The sequence below is a fragment of the Vanellus vanellus genome, assembly GCF_965231255.1.
Source record: "Vanellus vanellus genome assembly, chromosome: Z".
Lineage (NCBI taxonomy): Eukaryota > Metazoa > Chordata > Aves > Charadriiformes > Charadriidae > Vanellus > Vanellus vanellus.
This window is the reverse complement of record NC_138908.1, coordinates 69,064,507-69,081,401: the sequence shown is the minus strand read 5'-3', so window position 1 is coordinate 69,081,401 and position 16,895 is coordinate 69,064,507. Positions and strand designations below refer to the sequence as shown.

Genomic DNA, 16,895 nt, shown 5'->3' with positions numbered 1-16,895 from the left:
ATCGGTGTTCTGGTGCTCATGTTGTTTGCTGAACGGAAAGATGAGGGCTCGAGTCTCTCGGCATCACCGCTGCCTTACAGCAACAAGAGGAATATCTTTGTGTCAGGCAAGTCCTGCGCCTCACCCATGTGATGTATGTGCCCATTATATGTGTGTTTCGTGCTTAAACAGTGGTTCTTTAGTTGTGGATGGTTGGGAGCTTTGCAAACGCCCAAGAGCTCAGATCTGCTAATGTTAACACGCTTCCCCACCCCCTTCCTTTCATAACTTGTGATCGCAGAGCCATGAAAGTATGTGAGTCCCTCCCCCAGCACAGACCGATCCCACCCGGCATATGATCTGGGCTCCATGTCAGCCAGGGCAGGCAGTAACGACCTGCCGGAGCGCTGCGCGTAGCCAGACCGATGACTTTAACGAAAGAGGGTTTCCACGGGACTCTTCCACCCTCTTCTGAGGTGGCCAAGGCAATCATGGACAGCACCACGGAGGAGGAGGATGATCTGCTGCAATCTGTGACAAGGACTGGAGCAGTGGTGCCAAAGAAGCGAGCGATGGGAAGGCTGGTCATGCACAGCATGGCGATGTTCGGCCGGGAGTTCTGCTATGCCGTGGAGGCCGCCTTTGTCACGCCGGTGCTGCTCAGTGTAGGGCTGCCCAAGAACCTCTACAGCCTGGTGTGGCTCATCAGCCCCATCCTGGGCTTCGTGCTGCAGCCCGTGGTAGGTTCAGCCAGTGATCACTGCACCTGTAGCTGGGGCAGGAGGAGACCTTACATTCTGGGTCTGGGCATCATAATGCTGTTAGGCATGGCTTTGTACCTCAATGGGGACGTGATGATCTCAGGTGAGTGAGGGGCATACGCTGTGCTGACAAACAAAAGTCATCCCAGCCTTTTGAATCAGAAAGAAAAGGGGGTTTCCTTTATTCCCTGCTAAAAAGGACTGTAAAAATTGGGTATCGTGTTACTCGGCTGCGGTGAAGGAGCTGGAGAACACTGGAAAATTCGTATACTTTTCAGTCCTAACGCTGCATGTTATGTATCTTCTACATTGTGGTCTGTAGTTTCTGCATGTGATTACAGCATGTTGTATGTTGGTGTGACTGCCTGATCAGTTCATACCAGTAAAGCACTGTTAGACCCGGAGAAGTTTTTACAGACTAAAATCTACCTTGTTAAGTTAAATGATCAATACTGTTTCTGTGATGTAATGCACATCCAAACTGAATATCCGTTAATCCCTATTTTAGAGGGATTACCCTTCAAAATGTGTATCTTTATTGCAGCCCTGGCTTGACTCAGGGCTGTGTTATGCGGGCGAATAATAGAAATCTGTAACTCCTTGGAAACTGTGTTGTACCTTGAATATGCAAAACTACATAGGGGTGACATCCCTAGATACTGTTAAATTTCAGCTTCTCACAGTCTTGATGGGAAGTTGTTACCATCATTATGATTTGGCAGAGGGGGGAGGTGTGTGTTTTTATGGATTGATTTATTCTCTCTTCCTGCATATCTTTGGTATTGAATATACTGGTATTCATTTGTGCAAAAAGAGATTTAACTGTCAACTCTTGATTATCCAGAACAATGGAAGGGTGGGACAAATAGAATAAACCAAAAAAGTACTACGAAATACATGTGTGTGAGGCTACCAGACTGTGCCATGGAGGTGCAAAGGAGCAGATTAAGACTAGTGATGCTCTTGATGGTGGAGCTCGGAGTACCCTGAGCTTGTGCTGATGCAAGGCAGTAATCCAGCCCGGCACAGCTCAGCGCTACACAGACTTGATTACCCTCCTTATCTGATGTGATTCTGGTATCGCTGCTCTCTCTTGCATAACTAAGCATCGTTTAGATTTGGAGGTATCAGAAAAGAGAAAATGTGGTTTTGTAGATCGTGGCACTGTTGCTGTCAGAATGAGGGTGTTTTTCTTTTTGTAGCTTTCATCAGTGAGAGAGACATTCGGCGGACGTGGGCAATAGTCATTACCATGCTGGGAGTAGTGCTTTTTGATTTTGCAGCTGATTTTATTGATGGCCCCATCAAAGCATATTTATTTGATGTCTGCTCTCATCAGGATAAAGAGAAGGGTCTGCATTACCACGCGCTCCTTACAGGTAGGCAGATCCTTTCATCCCTGCTGCTTGAAGGAGAGGAAGCCAATTGCATGGATTTTATTCTTACTGTGTTTCTAATCTTGAATGAACTGATCATCTGATCCTGCGCTTCAGTCACGAGTCTTTTGTTGCTGGGTTTTCACTACTCCAGAGAACAGCAACTTGTGATTGCTGCAACAAGAATTCTGTTGCAGAAGGCTGCGGGCATAAACATTCACAGCAACATATCCATGATTTAAGTAAGAGCAATTAATTACATAAAAAAAGAGAAGTAGTGTTTATTCAGCTTGTTCTGATTTTTTTTCAAGTTTTTGGTGAAGCAAAAATTAACAGATGTAACTAGTTTCCTTGCCATAGCACATTAAAATAACATTTTTGACTCAGCATGTGACATAGAGCAAAAGCTGCACAAATCATTACAGTTGATTTCCATTTGTCAGCAGTGCTCCAATATGTGCTGCCTTCCTGTTTAGAAAGAGGAGGAGTTTGTAAAATTCCAGGCTTCACAACTTCCACAAAATAAGTCCAAGTGGTTCAGTCCAGGCTCTTGCAAATGAAGACAGACCTTCATTTGCCTTTCTACACATTTGAAATGCTGCTGAGTTACAGAGGGAAACGTTCTGTACTACATTGAGCCCTGTGTTGGGAAAAGGCACAGGGAAGGCACATACGGCTGCGTACCTGTCATGTGAATGGAGAGGAGCTTCCAGCCCTGTCGGGGAGCAGTCACTGTGAAAGGACTAGACAAAAAGCAGACCAGATGAGAAGTCATGCAATCCGTGTTGGCGCAGACTTTTGCAGCTGCTGAGCTGTGCCAAGAGCAGAGATGTGTAGATTCAGTGGCAGTTACTCCAGTCAAGGAGGGAGGTGTAGTAGCCATTGTCAACAGGCCAGTTTTGGACACATGAAGTAGCTGTGTCCAGGAGCACAAATGATAAGGGAACCTTAAAGCCACATGGGCATGAAATCAGTATTGTCCATTAGAAACGGACAGATTAAATTTTTAACAATCACTTGTTTGGACAGAGAGGGGAGTGAGTCTCTATGTATATTAGGAAGAAATTCTTTGCTCTGAGGGTGGTGAGGCACTGGAACAGGTTTCCCAGGTTTCCCCGTCCCTGGAGGTGTTCAAGGCCAGGTTGGATGGGGCTTTGGGCAACCTGGTCTAGTGGGAGGTGTCCCTGCCCATGGCAGGGGGGGTGGAACTCGATGATCTTCCAACCTAAACCATTCTATGATTCTATGATTCTACAATTCTATATTCTTGCCTTCAGCAGAACTCTTGTTGCAATTTTTCATTGGATGATACTAAAAAGGCTTGATTTCCAAATTTGGAGCTACAGATTTAGCTGATTCATTTGTGTACTGAGTTGTGAGAAGGGATGTGGGACAAATCACATCAAATGAGACCGGAACAGATTGCATTATTTGGTTCAGCACCTTGTGCTTTCTGTAGCAAGGTCATCGGCATCGTAACCCTTCATGATGGGTAATTACCTAGCCTGTTCTGCAGCGCTCCCGAGGCAGTCTGTTCTAGCACTTCACTGGCCTTGTTGTTAGACAGTTTTCCCTAAAATCTAACCTTAATATTTATTCCCTAAAATTTACATTTATCATTCCTTGTTCTATCCCTATTAGACACATACAGCAATCTTCCCATTTCTTTTCTAGCTTCTGTTTTAGATATTACTTTGTTTCCCCTATGTAGTTCCTTCTTTTTATACTCAGTATCTCCAAGATTTTGCTCTCCCGTTTGTCTTCAGTTAAGATTTGAACATGAAACTTTGATAGCTTTGCAGTTGTGAAACTTAGGACCACTGAGACAAGTGGAAAGAAAAGTGCACATGTCCAACACGTGACACTCAGACTGCATTCCAATATCATGACTGCTTTTTGTCAAAACAGTATGCAAAGACAACCTCAAACATCAAACATTCACTCTGTGCAGACATTTAGTGTAGGTTTTCTTCAAAAACCTATTAACAGTCTAATTGTTTTTCACGAGAACAAGCAAGGATACAGTCTCTGTAAAACACAGTAGGAGACCATAAAGGAGGGCTGTAATCAGACCCAAGAGGGAAAACAGGACAGAAAGCCCAGAACAAAATCAGAATCCCATGTTTGGTAGGTGAAGCAAATATAGGTCCTGTTATCTCTGTTACTTTTTGTTAGACAGAATGGTTCTGCCATACATTGTCTTCAGTTCTAAGCAGAAGAGTAGAAATACTTCCAAGTCCTTCAGTTGCTTCTGTCCCGCTTAACTCCCACATTCTGAGGAGCTGCCTGGTTAACAAGGTGCCAGGACTCTACAAAGCTGCTTCCCCTGCCACAGCTCTGCACCGTATGTAACACTGTGCACTTTCTTGTGCTTCTGAAACCGTGTGCACTAATAACAAAAAGAAGAAATTGTAAAAAAATCGGACTGAAACCTGGTTTTATTCACTTCAAGACAGAAGGTAGCATTCTCTTTTTACCTTTTGTTCTCACTTTTCTGAGAAAATTAGTAAACAGAATTACACATTTCTATTTGATCCGTTTTGTTTTCTTTTCTGAGTGGTGAGGTACTTGGATTTTGATAACTACAAAACAATGGTCTTGTTTTTATTTCCCCTTTTTTTTAATTTCACATAGAGACAGTATTTCTGTTTAGATTCAGCTATACAAAATACATTTTACAAAGTCTAAACTATGCATAGTCTTTATATAATTTAAAAAATGTTTGTGTGTTCTGTGAAGTTTTAAGAAAACCATAAATTTCAGTAGAATTTTATTATGTATTACTCACTGTTTCAAAGAAAATAAAGCTCCAAAGAGAGAAAAGAGGAGATGGAGGCCCATGTTTCTATATGTTCAGGCATTTTTTGGAGATCTCTGTCCACCAGAGCTGAGGAGATTTTTCAAAAGATGTTTTAGTAGCTGCTCATGTATGTGATTAGCTCAGTATTCATATTTCTTGTGATTAATAACTGGAGAGTGGTTTTTCAGTCATTTCCAGAGGGAACGTTGAGGGTATTGTGTACTGTTTGTTTATTTTATCAATGCCAGTAGGTCTTTTTTCTCCTTCTTTCCCACCCCTGTAGGTTTGGGAGGAGCCCTGGGTTACCTGACAGGTGCTATGGATTGGGGTCAAGCTGTACTAGGATTTTCCTTGGCATCAGAGTTCCAGGTGATTTTCTTCTTCGCAGCCTTGGTTTTCCTAAGCTGCCTTACCGTACATCTGCGCAGTATTCCTGAAGTCCCACTCCGATATGAAAATGAAGAGACAACGTTCTTGTTGGAAGTGACTAAATCCTATAAGTATAGCTCCATAGAGGAAGAAATCAACAATGGTTACTTAAAATCGTCATGTACTGGAATAAAAGCTGCGGCTAAACCAGGGAAATGCGCTGTTATGTCACGGCCAGGGGTAAGTGCAGAGATGATTTTGCAAGCCATATTGTTGCATCATTGGAGACCCTTTAATTAGCTAATGCTGACTGTTTGGAATGGAGCCGTGTCACACACACAGAAAAAGAATTCTCCACCAGGATACAGGGTTAGGAGAAAGCCTGCTTTCTTTTTTTTCTTTTTTTTCTTTTTTTGTCTTTTTCTTTTTTTTTTTTTTTTTAATTTATAAAGTATTTCCAGCAAAAGGGACGAGAGAGACTTGTCCTGATGCTTTGAACAATTGGCAGGGTTGAGGGAGAACCAGGTTCAGGTTTCTTCTCTGTGTCAGTCACTTGATATCCATGTGAATTTTGTCAAGAGGATCTACTTTGTCCTTTAGTCCCAATAGAATTAACATCAAACTGTGGACAAGGGCGACAGACCGTTAATCTTTTATTTAAATCTGTAACTCCCACTGAAGCCCACACACTTTGACACTTAGTACCTATGAAGAGTTTGTTCCTTGGTTTAGTAAACGTCTGGGTTTGCTGCTGCTCGACATTTCACTGAGGATTTATTGACAGCACTGATGTGTTTAAAATTGATACTTCTACAGCAATGCTACCTTGCTTCCGGAGTTGTAGTTTTATTTTGAAGTGATGTTGTAGCTGTGTCTTTGGCAGAACACTTAGGTGGGAAAGAATAGTGAGTGCTTTCAAAGCATCACTGTTACTTTGTTTCTGCTGCATTCAATCTTTGAACTAGGAAAAGGTGAACTTACCTGAAAAATATCTGTAGAGCACATTTCTAGAATGGTCTTGGGAACAGCTAATAGTGTTTAATGTTTTGTTGATGCCTTTTAGTGCTAGAATCCTCACTGCACGCTCATGGTATCCTAGGTAAGCAAAGGCTAATGTATATGTTTGGCTCCTAGTATAACAATAAGTGATGAAACAGTTGCTTGGTGTTTTAATTACGCTTCTGATCTCTTGGCGTAATGTATATCTATCGCTGATACGGGTCTTGATACATCAGGTAAAAAATACTGAGAATGTGCAGACTGTTATAAGTTAGAAAACTAAACTCATGTTTAAGCTACAAATAAAAGGGATTTAGTATCTTTTACTATTTATCATATGTGTTATAATAGCACTTGGTATTCCCCGCCTGAAGAAAAATATTATTACACTGGATACAACGCAAGGGTAGAATAAAAGGCGAACAGGGCCTGATGAGAATGCCAGACAAACACAGGAGAGGGGCAGACAGCAAAGCAACAGTTTCTCGGGAGAATATGGCTAGCACACTGCGATGCTGTCCCTGTTTCCCCACCGTAGGCCAACGTCAGCAGCCAGCATCCGTCACCAGCACTGTTCGCTCTGAGCATACTTCACATTGTCAGAGATGCTGAGTGTCATTGTCTGCTTGGCCCCTGTGGGCACTAAGGAAGGAAGGTAAATGAAGAAGAGAGAGCAGATGCCATGAACGCAAGGGGAGCGGACTGTGGATTGGGGTAGCCTCTGCCTTGTCGAGTACAAACTCCACTGAATCAGTAACGTCTGACACCCGAGGTGAAGCTCTGGCATCCACGGTGGGCACGCTTGTGCCATTGCCCTCCTCTCTATAATCTTAGCTGGACAGCCTGTCAGAGGCTCCCAGCGCTTTGGTCTGTCTCACGGTTCTTTGATGTGCCTGGGCAAGTATAAATTCTAGACACTCACTGCCTTAATGGTCTGTCTCTTGTGGCCCATGTTTTCTAAGTTCATTCATTACTGTAATTGCTTCCCTGAAGAAATGGTTTGGCTTCCTGTTTTGCTGTGTCTCTTTTTTTGCTGCAGGCATCATGGCCCTATAGCTTCTCAATTAAGAACTGTGCTCCTACATGCTAATAGTTACCATGATCATTAATGAGATTTGACCTGTTACAGTATGAACAGACGTCCAAAGTGATTCATCTTTTGTTCTTTAGTTTGGTGCCAAATTACTCAGGATCTACTGCCATAAAACCCAAGTCATATTGATTCCTCTGTATCCTTATGCCTTGTGTTTCAGTGACCTTCTAGAGAAAATGACTTGGTATGGTGAGCTTTTAAAGGATAAGGAACTTAAATGGAGCCAAACTTCAGCACGTCACTTAAATTAGTGCAGGGTTTGTGTGTTGGTGTGTATTGAATGTGTGCATTAAACATTTCGGTTTCCATTTCCACTCTCTAAAATATCTAAATAGAAACCAAGCATTTCTATCTAGCTATCAAATTATTTTTTGTAATTACAGCAGTGCCCTTTGTAGTTCCCTGACCTTAAGTTAACACTTTGATTGGAAAGGCTGTTTTAAAGAACTGTGTGGAAAGGTTGAACAAATTAAATAAGCCAAATCAAATGATAGTAATTATCCTTGAAATAACACTAATGAGACATTGTGGAATTTTTTTGCTTGTTTTTTTTTTTTTTTTTTTTATAACTGTAGAAGAATAGAAAGCTTACCCTGTTTAAAAGAGACAGTGATGCCAAGAGAAATTCCAAGGGATTTGGACAATATGCAGTTCAAGGTGAAAGTCAGCAACTTGAATTTTGGCATTCCTGTGAGGATTAAAAACCTCCCACTGGAGCAAAGTATTTTCCAACTTTATGTGTGGTGATTATTCATAGAGTAGCTTGCAGCATAACCTAGTTCAAAGGGAAACAGAATGTGAAAAGCAAGTAGAACACTGAAGAAAGGAAAAACTGTCATTATCTTACAGCAAATTGAAGACAAAATTCAGCTTTCCAGTAAAAAACATAACTTCTACTGTTCCTCCACATTTCATGACCATACAGCTTCCCTTACCATCTCTCCCAACACTGTTGCCTCCAAACATCATTAGAGAAAACTGGAAGTGTTCTATCATGCACAGATAAAATAATACTTTTTTTCCTTAAAAGCAAAGAGCCATGCAGGAGCTTTAAAGCAGTAAGAATTGTGTGTCACAAATGCCAGATATCAAGCACACTACAGTACTAAAAAAATTCAAGTGATACGAGTGATCTGATGAACGTGACTGGAAAAGAAACTGAGAGTTTTGGGGCACAGGGCTTAGTCAAGGAGGAAGGAGGTAAGGTGGGGCACTGAAGGTGGTGAAATTTTGTTTTTCCCCATGAGTGAGATTTGTTAACCAGCACCAAAACCATTTTGATTTTGAAGTGAGTTATTTCTCCCATGGGATGATGTGTTCCGGTGCCAGAGCTCACCTTCTCTTGTTGCTAGGAAGAGGTGACGTTTTCTAGACAGATAGAAAGGAACGGGAATGAGGTCTCAGAGGTGCCATATTCCACAACTGATACATTTTAAATCTCAGGAAGTATTTTGAGTTTCATTTTTTCCATGGCAGCTTTAAATTTTCAATGGAAAGCTGATTGTCTCTATAAAGGAATTCTTTTGGTTTGGTTTGGTTTGATTTATTTTTTTTTTTTTTTTGAAGCTCCATTGAATCTGTTTTGGCAGGAAATTTTCACTTGGTTTTACAAGTAAATAATAACCCTACTGATTATAACACCAAGAAATGTTACATGCTTGCTGATGTACCCCAGCTCTCCCAGAGTCTCTGTGAATCTTTCAGATGACTTTATTAGGCAATGGCTCTACAAATGAAGTATATAGCGAAGGACATTCAGTAACCAAGCAACCCTGCCCACCAAAAAACAAATAAGGAACTTTGGAAGTTTAGCAATGCAGAGATGCTGAGGCCTTTTTCATTTGCTGTCAGTTATTTTATTAGCCTCCAGGGTAATAATACTGTATTATTGTTAAATACTTGCTTTTAGGATGAAAGGCGGATGACCCTGAAATCACTCTTGAAGACACTTTTAAGCATGCCATCCCACTATCGCTACCTGTGTGTGAGCCACCTCTTTGGATGGATGGCTTTCCTGTCCAACATGCTCTTCTTCACGGATTTCATGGGACAGGTAAAAGTGTAAAATCCTCTCACTTGCCTTCCTCTTAGCACCTCCTCCTCCACTAAAAAGAAGTGTGTTATAATCCTGAAGAAATGACAGTGGTGGCAGAGCCAGTTGTACCTGGATGGCTGAACAAGAGTTTCGTAAAACAGCTAATTGATCTCAGGCCCTTGTTCTGAGCCAGTCTGTTGGGTCTTGGGGGAAAACCATTTAGTATTTGTAAGACTATTTGTGTCTACTTAACCGTTTCAAATGAAGTTCTCAGAGCTGCTCCAAACACATCCATTCTCTGGTTTGGCTTCGGAGCTGCTCCGAGACGGGCAGGTTTCCTAACTGAAGTAATGCTGATGTTTCCTGGGGGCAGCTGGCCTTACCCTGGCACAAGGCACAGGGCTGTCCACCTGCACTCCAGCTCATTACACACAGTGAGCTCTTGTCTCCTCGAATTTGGCTGTCCCCGCCATACCTCTTTAAACCTTTCCCTGGCTCCCTTCTGCCAGCAATCCTTTGCATTCATGATGTCCAGTGGTCCCTTTTCCACCCCATTCCCAGGCAGTAAGACTGTATGTCCCTGCCAGCGATTCTTGCCCATACGATCCCATCTGCCTCCTTTCTTCCAGGGTACGAATATGCTCCTGGCACAAATCCTCTCATTGCCACTTCCTTTTTTTTTTCTTCCTGTGGCTTCCACCCAGTATTCCCATTTCCTTGCCTTTTCTTTGTCTCTGTAGGCAAGAGGGAGGTGGGTTTTTTTCCTGCAATGTATATGAACAACTGAAAGAAAAAGCCTTGCTTGCCTAGATACGGAACTGAGTAAGACAATTACTGGTGGGACATATGAGTGCATTGGGGTAAGCCTGAAAGAGAAAACAACAAAACAAATAATTGTAGATAAATTAGAAAGAAAGACTAAGGCAAGAAGGCAGAAGTAGAGAAAGAAGGAGAGTGGGAAATAGACACCCAAAGGAAAAAGAGCAAACAAGCCAGTGTAGAGTGGACAGTCCAGGAAAAGGCAGAGGGTAATACCTGGGATGTGAAAACCTGGGAGAAATGAGTATGAAACCTGCAGAACTGTGAAGGGATGGTTAGGACACTGCTTAACAGATTTCTTAGGTACTATTTATCTCTGCTACCAGGGATGAGGTCCTGTGTTGGGTACCTTGTTCCTATAAGAAGCAGTTATTACACACATTCCAGAGCACTGGCACAGGCTGCCCAGGGAGGTTGTGGAGTCCCCTTCTCTGGAGATTTTCAAGCCCCGCCTGGATGCAGTCCTGAGTAATGTGCTCTGGGCAATCCTGCTTTAGCAGGGGAGTTGGACTAGGTGATCTCTAGAGGTCCCTTCCAACTCTGAAAATTCTGTGATTCTGTGATTCTGTGATATGCAGTCCATCCTTGCCTTCTGTGATCTTTGTGGTCTCTTTCAGGTTGTATACCAGGGTAATCCCTATGCACCTCACAACTCCACGCTTTACCTTACCTACAAAACAGGAGTAGAGATGGGATGCTGGGGGCTGTGCATCAATGCAATTTCTTCATCAGTCTATTCCTGTAAGTACCCAGGGATGTACTCCAACACTGTATTTTGAAGCAGTATTTAAACTGTTTGCTATTTGCCATTGTTTAAAGCAATGCCAGATTAACTGCTTTTTTTTTCCACATTAAAACTTTAAGAAATGTTACATTCTCAGCATTGTTAGAAACTCGTATCTTAACATGAACAGTTCCTGACCACACGATGAGGGGTCATTCTGGGAGTAAGGCATTGTTCTACATGTGAACCGACCCTGAACACTGAAAATCATCCTGAAGTTGAATACCAGATTTAAATGGATGCCATGGGCATCATTCTGAGATGCTCTTTCACCTGGCAGTGCTGCAGCTGTAGATTCTTGAAGGTCCCTGTGATGGCCTCTCACCATCTGCATTCCTCATAAAATAACTTTTTCATAGTGCAGTAGAAGTTCTTGCCAGAAGCACGAACCTTGCTCTCCAAAATTGTGTGTAGATATGCTAGCACAGTTCCCCAGATAGATTTCACTACAGCTCTTACCAAGGATTAAAAAAATTACTTGTGATCTGAAAACTCAAATGAGCAGCACTGTGTGGGCTGAGCTGAGCACCTAAAAGAGGCTTGAGGGAAATCTTTTCTCCTTTGGAGCTTAAGTACAGACATTTCTGTAGCTCCTTTCTCAGCTCAGACAGAGGTTGATGCCAAATGTTCATATTATAATCAAACAGCGGAAATGTCTGAGGTTGTCAATGAGGGCAGTTCTTCCAGAATGGTTGTTAACCACTTCTTCTCTGGAGTTGACTATGCCAGAATAAAACTATCCCCAGAGAGAGCAAGTATTCTTTGGCGGGTTTATACCTACAATAACTTAAGGCAACTTTAAAAATGAGTAAGATTATCTCCTTTGTTGCATTTTACAAAATAAAAACCCTTAAAGAAACTCCCTGATGAAATATGACCTGTTTTGCCTTAGTCTTGTTAGCATTTACACTTTCTTTTCACAGACCTGCAGAAGATCCTTCTGCCATACATAGGATTAAAGGGACTTTATTTCATTGGATACCTGCTTTTTGGATTGGGTACTGGATTAATTGGCTTGTTTCCCAATGTCTATTCCACTCTGGCTCTATGTTCCCTCTTTGGCGTCATGTCCAGCACACTGTACACAGTGCCATTCCACCTCATTGCAGAGTATCACAGGGAAGAAGAGGTGAGTTCAATGTCTAAGGAAGGGTAAGGTTGTATCTGTCTGAGTCTGTTTAGTCTATTTTGGGAGAAAACTGGATGGAACTAGTGAGCAGCTTTTAATTTTAATTTCAAACTGTTCATGACGACACGTTATGAATGGAAAGTTTTTGACAAAGAGAGTTAAGGTCCCAGCTCTAAACTCTCCAAACAGTCCTGCAGTGAGACAAATAATTATTTGTCATCTCAACTGAAACAAAGCCAATCACAGCATGTGTTCAGGCAGTAACCAGATAAGAGGGCTTCACTTTGTGTTGCCTTCAAGAGCTACTTTCCTTGTATCCATTCCTTCCAGCTGTATTAGCTGAGGACTTGACTTCTGAGTTCCTAAGGTTAATAACCACACTGTAAAGACTGGTGGAATTTTTAGTTAACTGCCAAGTGTTACAAAAACTGTTGGCTAACAAAGATATTAAATTCAAGTACAAACAGTTTTATATAGTTCAGTATTAAATTATATACCATATTCTCATTACCGCTCTAAATGTCTGGGGTTGGTTTTTGGTCCTCCACAGCATGAAATCCTGTTTCCAAGGAAAATCTGGAAAAGGTTGCATTCCTTATATCATGTTACTGGGCACAGCAGGATCTTCATATCGTGTAAAGTATTGAGCTCTTTAATGGAAGAGTTCTCTCAAGTCTCTTAAGTTAGTAAGAGAGCTGAAAACAAGAAGGATTAAGGAGAGTTGGGAAGACTTAGGGAAAGTTCTCATTGTATCTGAGAACATGTGAAGAAATTAATAAAGGAAATGTTGAATCATTGAAAAACTACATAGAAACATAGTTGAGACCAGCACAGGACTACATAAAGTCCTTGAGAACATCACAGAATCACAGAATCACAGAATTATCAGAGTTGGAAGGGACCTCTAGAGATCATCTAGTCCAACTCTCCTGCTAAAGCAGGATTGCCTAGAGCACATTACTCAGGACTGCATCCAGGCGGGTCTTGAAAATCTCCAGGGAAGGGGACTCCACAACCTCCCTGGGCAGCCTGTTCCAGTGCTCTGTCACCCTCACCGTAAAGAACTGTTTCCGTGTATTTGAACGGAACTTCCTGTGTTCTAACTTGTGCCCATTGCCCCTCGTCCTGTCACTTGGAACCAATGAAAAGAGCCTGGCTCCATCCTTCTTCAACCCACCCTTTAGATACTTGTACGCCATAATAAGGTCTCCCCTCAGCCTTCTCTTCTCCAGGCTAAAGAGTCCCAGCTCTCTCAGCCTTTCCTCATAAGGGAGGTGCTCCAAGCCCTTAATCATCTTAGTTGCCCTTCGCTGGACTCGCTCCAGCAGTTCCCTGTCCCTCTTGAACTGGGGAGCCCAAAACTGGACACAGTATTCCAGTTGTGGCCTCACCAGTGCCGAGTAGAGGGGGAGAATGACCTCCCTCGACCTACTGGCCACACTCTTCCCTATGCAGCCCAGGATTCCATTGGCCTTTTTGGTGACAAGGGCACATTGCTGGGCCATGGATAATTTACTGTCTACCACAACCCCCAGATCCTTCTCCTCCAAGCTATCTCCCAGCAGGTCAGCCCCTAACCTGTACTGGTGCCTAGCATTCTTCCTCCCCAGGTGCAGGACCTTGCACTTGGTTTTGTTGAACCTCATTAGGTTCTTCTCTGCCCAGCTCTCCAGCCTGTCCAGGTCACACTGGATGGCAGCACGGCCCTCTGGGGTGTCAGCCACCCCACCCAGTTTGGTATCATCAGCAAACTTGCTGAGGATACACTCTGTCCCCTCATCCAGGTCATTAATGAATATATTAAACAAAATAGGACCAAGTATTGACCCCTGGGGGACACCACTGGTTACAGGCCTCCAACTAGACTCTGTGCCGCTGATCACAACCCTCTGAGTCCTGTCCCGCAGCCAACTCTCAATCCACCTCACTGTCACCTCATCTAGCCCATACTTCCTCAGCTTCCTAATGAGGATGTCATGGGAGACAGTGTCAAAAGCCTTGCTAAAGTCAAGGTAGATGACATCCACGACTTTCCCCTCATCCAGCCAACCAGTTATAACATCATAGAAAGCTATCAGATTGGTCAAGCATGATTTACCCTTGGTAAATCCATGTTGACCACTTCCAATAACTTCCTGTTCCTCAACGTGATTGGAGATGACATCCAGAATGAGTCGCTCCAATACCTTCCCAGGGACAGAGGTGAGACTAACCGGTCTGTAGTTCCCTGGGTCCTCCTTCTTGCCTTTTTTGAAGATTGGAGTGATGTCGGCCTTCCTCCAGTCCTCAGGCACCTCTCCTGTTCTCCATGACCGTTCAAAGACGATGGAGAGTGGTCTAGCAATAACATCCGCCAGCTCTCTCAGCACTCGCGGATGCATGCCATCAGGGCCCATGGACTTGTGAATGTCCAGCTTGGCCAAGTGGTCTCTGACCCGGTCCTCCTCAACTGAGGGAAAATCTTCCATGTTCTACTGTTCTGTACAACTTTTAAGCATCACCATCTGAATTATAAATACAAGAAAATTCTTAATTCTATTGAATCTCAGGAGGATGTTTTAATGTGCTTAAATAGTTTATAGATCTGATTCCTAGTTTTTAAGTTAACTTCTCTGTTCCTTCCAACAGAGAAATATCATGATGAAGAGTTTTAGAAAGATTGAACAAAGGACAGGGAATGAGCGCAGTTTAGGGTGAGATCACAATCCCAACCTCAGGCCAGTCAGCTCAGAGAGGGAGTAAAGGCAAAATTGTAGTTTAGCTCTGATTCAGAGCTCTTCCAAGGCAGAAGTGAAATAAAATATGCTGAAGTGAAATAAAATATGCTGAAGTGTGCATGGACTTTATATTCAATAGGCAAACATATTCAAATGTTACTCGTAAGACAACTGGTTGTTTCTTGTTTGGTGTATGTCCTGTTCGGTACTTGCTATGCCAGATGTTAAATGTTACATAATTCTATGTTTGAGCTGATATTAATGGAATTAGGTTTAGCTCAAATATTCTATAATATACAAGGTAGAAAAAATAAAGAGGAAACATCAAGTGCAAGATTACATTCACTTACACATTCATATAATTGTGGTCAGAACTACTGACACATAGGAACACGGGGCACAGCTGAGCAAAATAGATACAATTCAAAAATAATTGTGTCTAAAATTGGAAATATTTCAAGTGAAAGGACTATATCATTCCAGATCGGAGAGCAGACATTTTCCTTCACTACACATTCTACCGAAATCATGTGCCGGGTTTTAAAATGCTGCCATTTCAACTCCTGTTCTGTGCTGCTGTTCCCCGGGGTCCAAATTCAATTTTGTCTACTGGATTAGGAAGAGGCTGTTTGTCTCCAGTACTCTTAAGCTTTGTCTGGTAACAGCTCAAAGGCACTGTAATATGTCTTGCGAAAAACAAAAAAGCATCTCAACAGCCGAGAGTGTTTGGGTACCAGAAGACAGCAGCACAGGTAGCCACAAAAAACATGCCATGTTTTCCACAACATGGAAACCTCACTTGTTACAATACAACCTTCTCCATTCAACAGCCTATGCAAAAGGAACAATAAATATGTAAACTATCATGTAATTTCCCAGCAAAACAGAATAGTTCCTTCCTGGAGGGAATCACAGAACAGCCGAAGTTAGAAGGGACCTCCAGAGAGGTCCCTGCTCAAGCAGGGCCACTTGAAGCAGGTTGCCTAGGGTCACGTCCAGGGTGGTTTGAATATTTCCAAGGATGGAGACTCAACCCCTCTGGTTAACCTCTTCCAGTGATCAAGCACCCGCACAGGGTGATTATATACGAGATGCTCCTATATAATAAATGAAGCCTTTTGCTCTGCTGTGTATGTCATAGCAGATAGACAGATAATCAGTAGTTAATAATGGTCTTTGGTAGTGTAGAAGAATCCTAGTCTGGATATCTGTTTTCAGATACTTTTTTTCCCCAGCTCTAAAAGCATTACATTTAGATTTTAGTACTGAACTTCTTTATGTGCTTTGAGCCATAACTTCAGAGCACAGTGCTCCACTATAATGAATTGTGCTCTGTATGTGTGTGGGACGTAGTATGACTCATCTTAATATCCCTTTGAGACTCTCCTGCAACCATGAGAGTTGGAGATAAATTATCCATGACGGGGTGTCCTGTACTGTGAAATGTCAGTTTGCCAGTGCTCAAATAGATCTGAACTTGAAGAAAACAGCTAATATTTCTGATCAAGTTTTAATTCTTTCTTCGCGAGAAGGGATAGAGGGGAAAATTGCAGATGGGAGAAGAGGGACAGTTTGAGGGGAGCTTGGAAAACTCATTATCACTTGTCAAATCTGTTTGAATTCCATGAGCTCTGTGGGACAAGCAGAAAAGAACCAGAAAGAAGGCAGAGAGCTATTGGCCTGTCTGGCTGCACCTGGGGGCCGTGACAGTGCATTGGCTAAGAGCTGCAGGTTATGGGCGCTGTCTCGTTTCATGGGGTTTTGTTTTGTGCTTATTTGCAGAACCTGAAGCTGCAGGACAGGGAACGTGCTGGAGATCATGGGCGAGGGAAGGGCATTGACTGTGCCGCTCTCACCTGCATGGTCCAGCTGGCCCAGATCATCCTTGGTGTGGGCCTGGGGCTCTTGGTTAGCGTTGCTGGCAGCGCAGTCACTGTGATGTCAGCATCTATGGTGGCACTGATCGGCTGCTGCTTTGTTGCTTTTTGTGTGCGATATGTGGAGTAGGACTGTGTGGAGTGATTGGAAGAAATC

General features: G+C 42.7%; 1 protein-coding gene across 1 annotated transcript; it reads left to right on the top strand.

Annotated features, from left to right (window-relative positions):
- Positions 1 to 404: 404 nt before the first annotated feature.
- On the top strand, positions 405 to 16,868 carry SLC45A2 (solute carrier family 45 member 2; the record flags this gene model as incomplete). Its single annotated transcript, XM_082497662.1, has 7 exons — positions 405 to 843; positions 1,943 to 2,119; positions 5,200 to 5,525; positions 9,287 to 9,430; positions 10,849 to 10,972; positions 11,939 to 12,144; positions 16,644 to 16,868. 7 exons carry the CDS (start codon positions 405 to 407, stop codon positions 16,866 to 16,868), a joined length of 1,641 nt encoding a protein of 546 aa, XP_082353788.1.
- Positions 16,869 to 16,895: the final 27 nt, after the last annotated feature.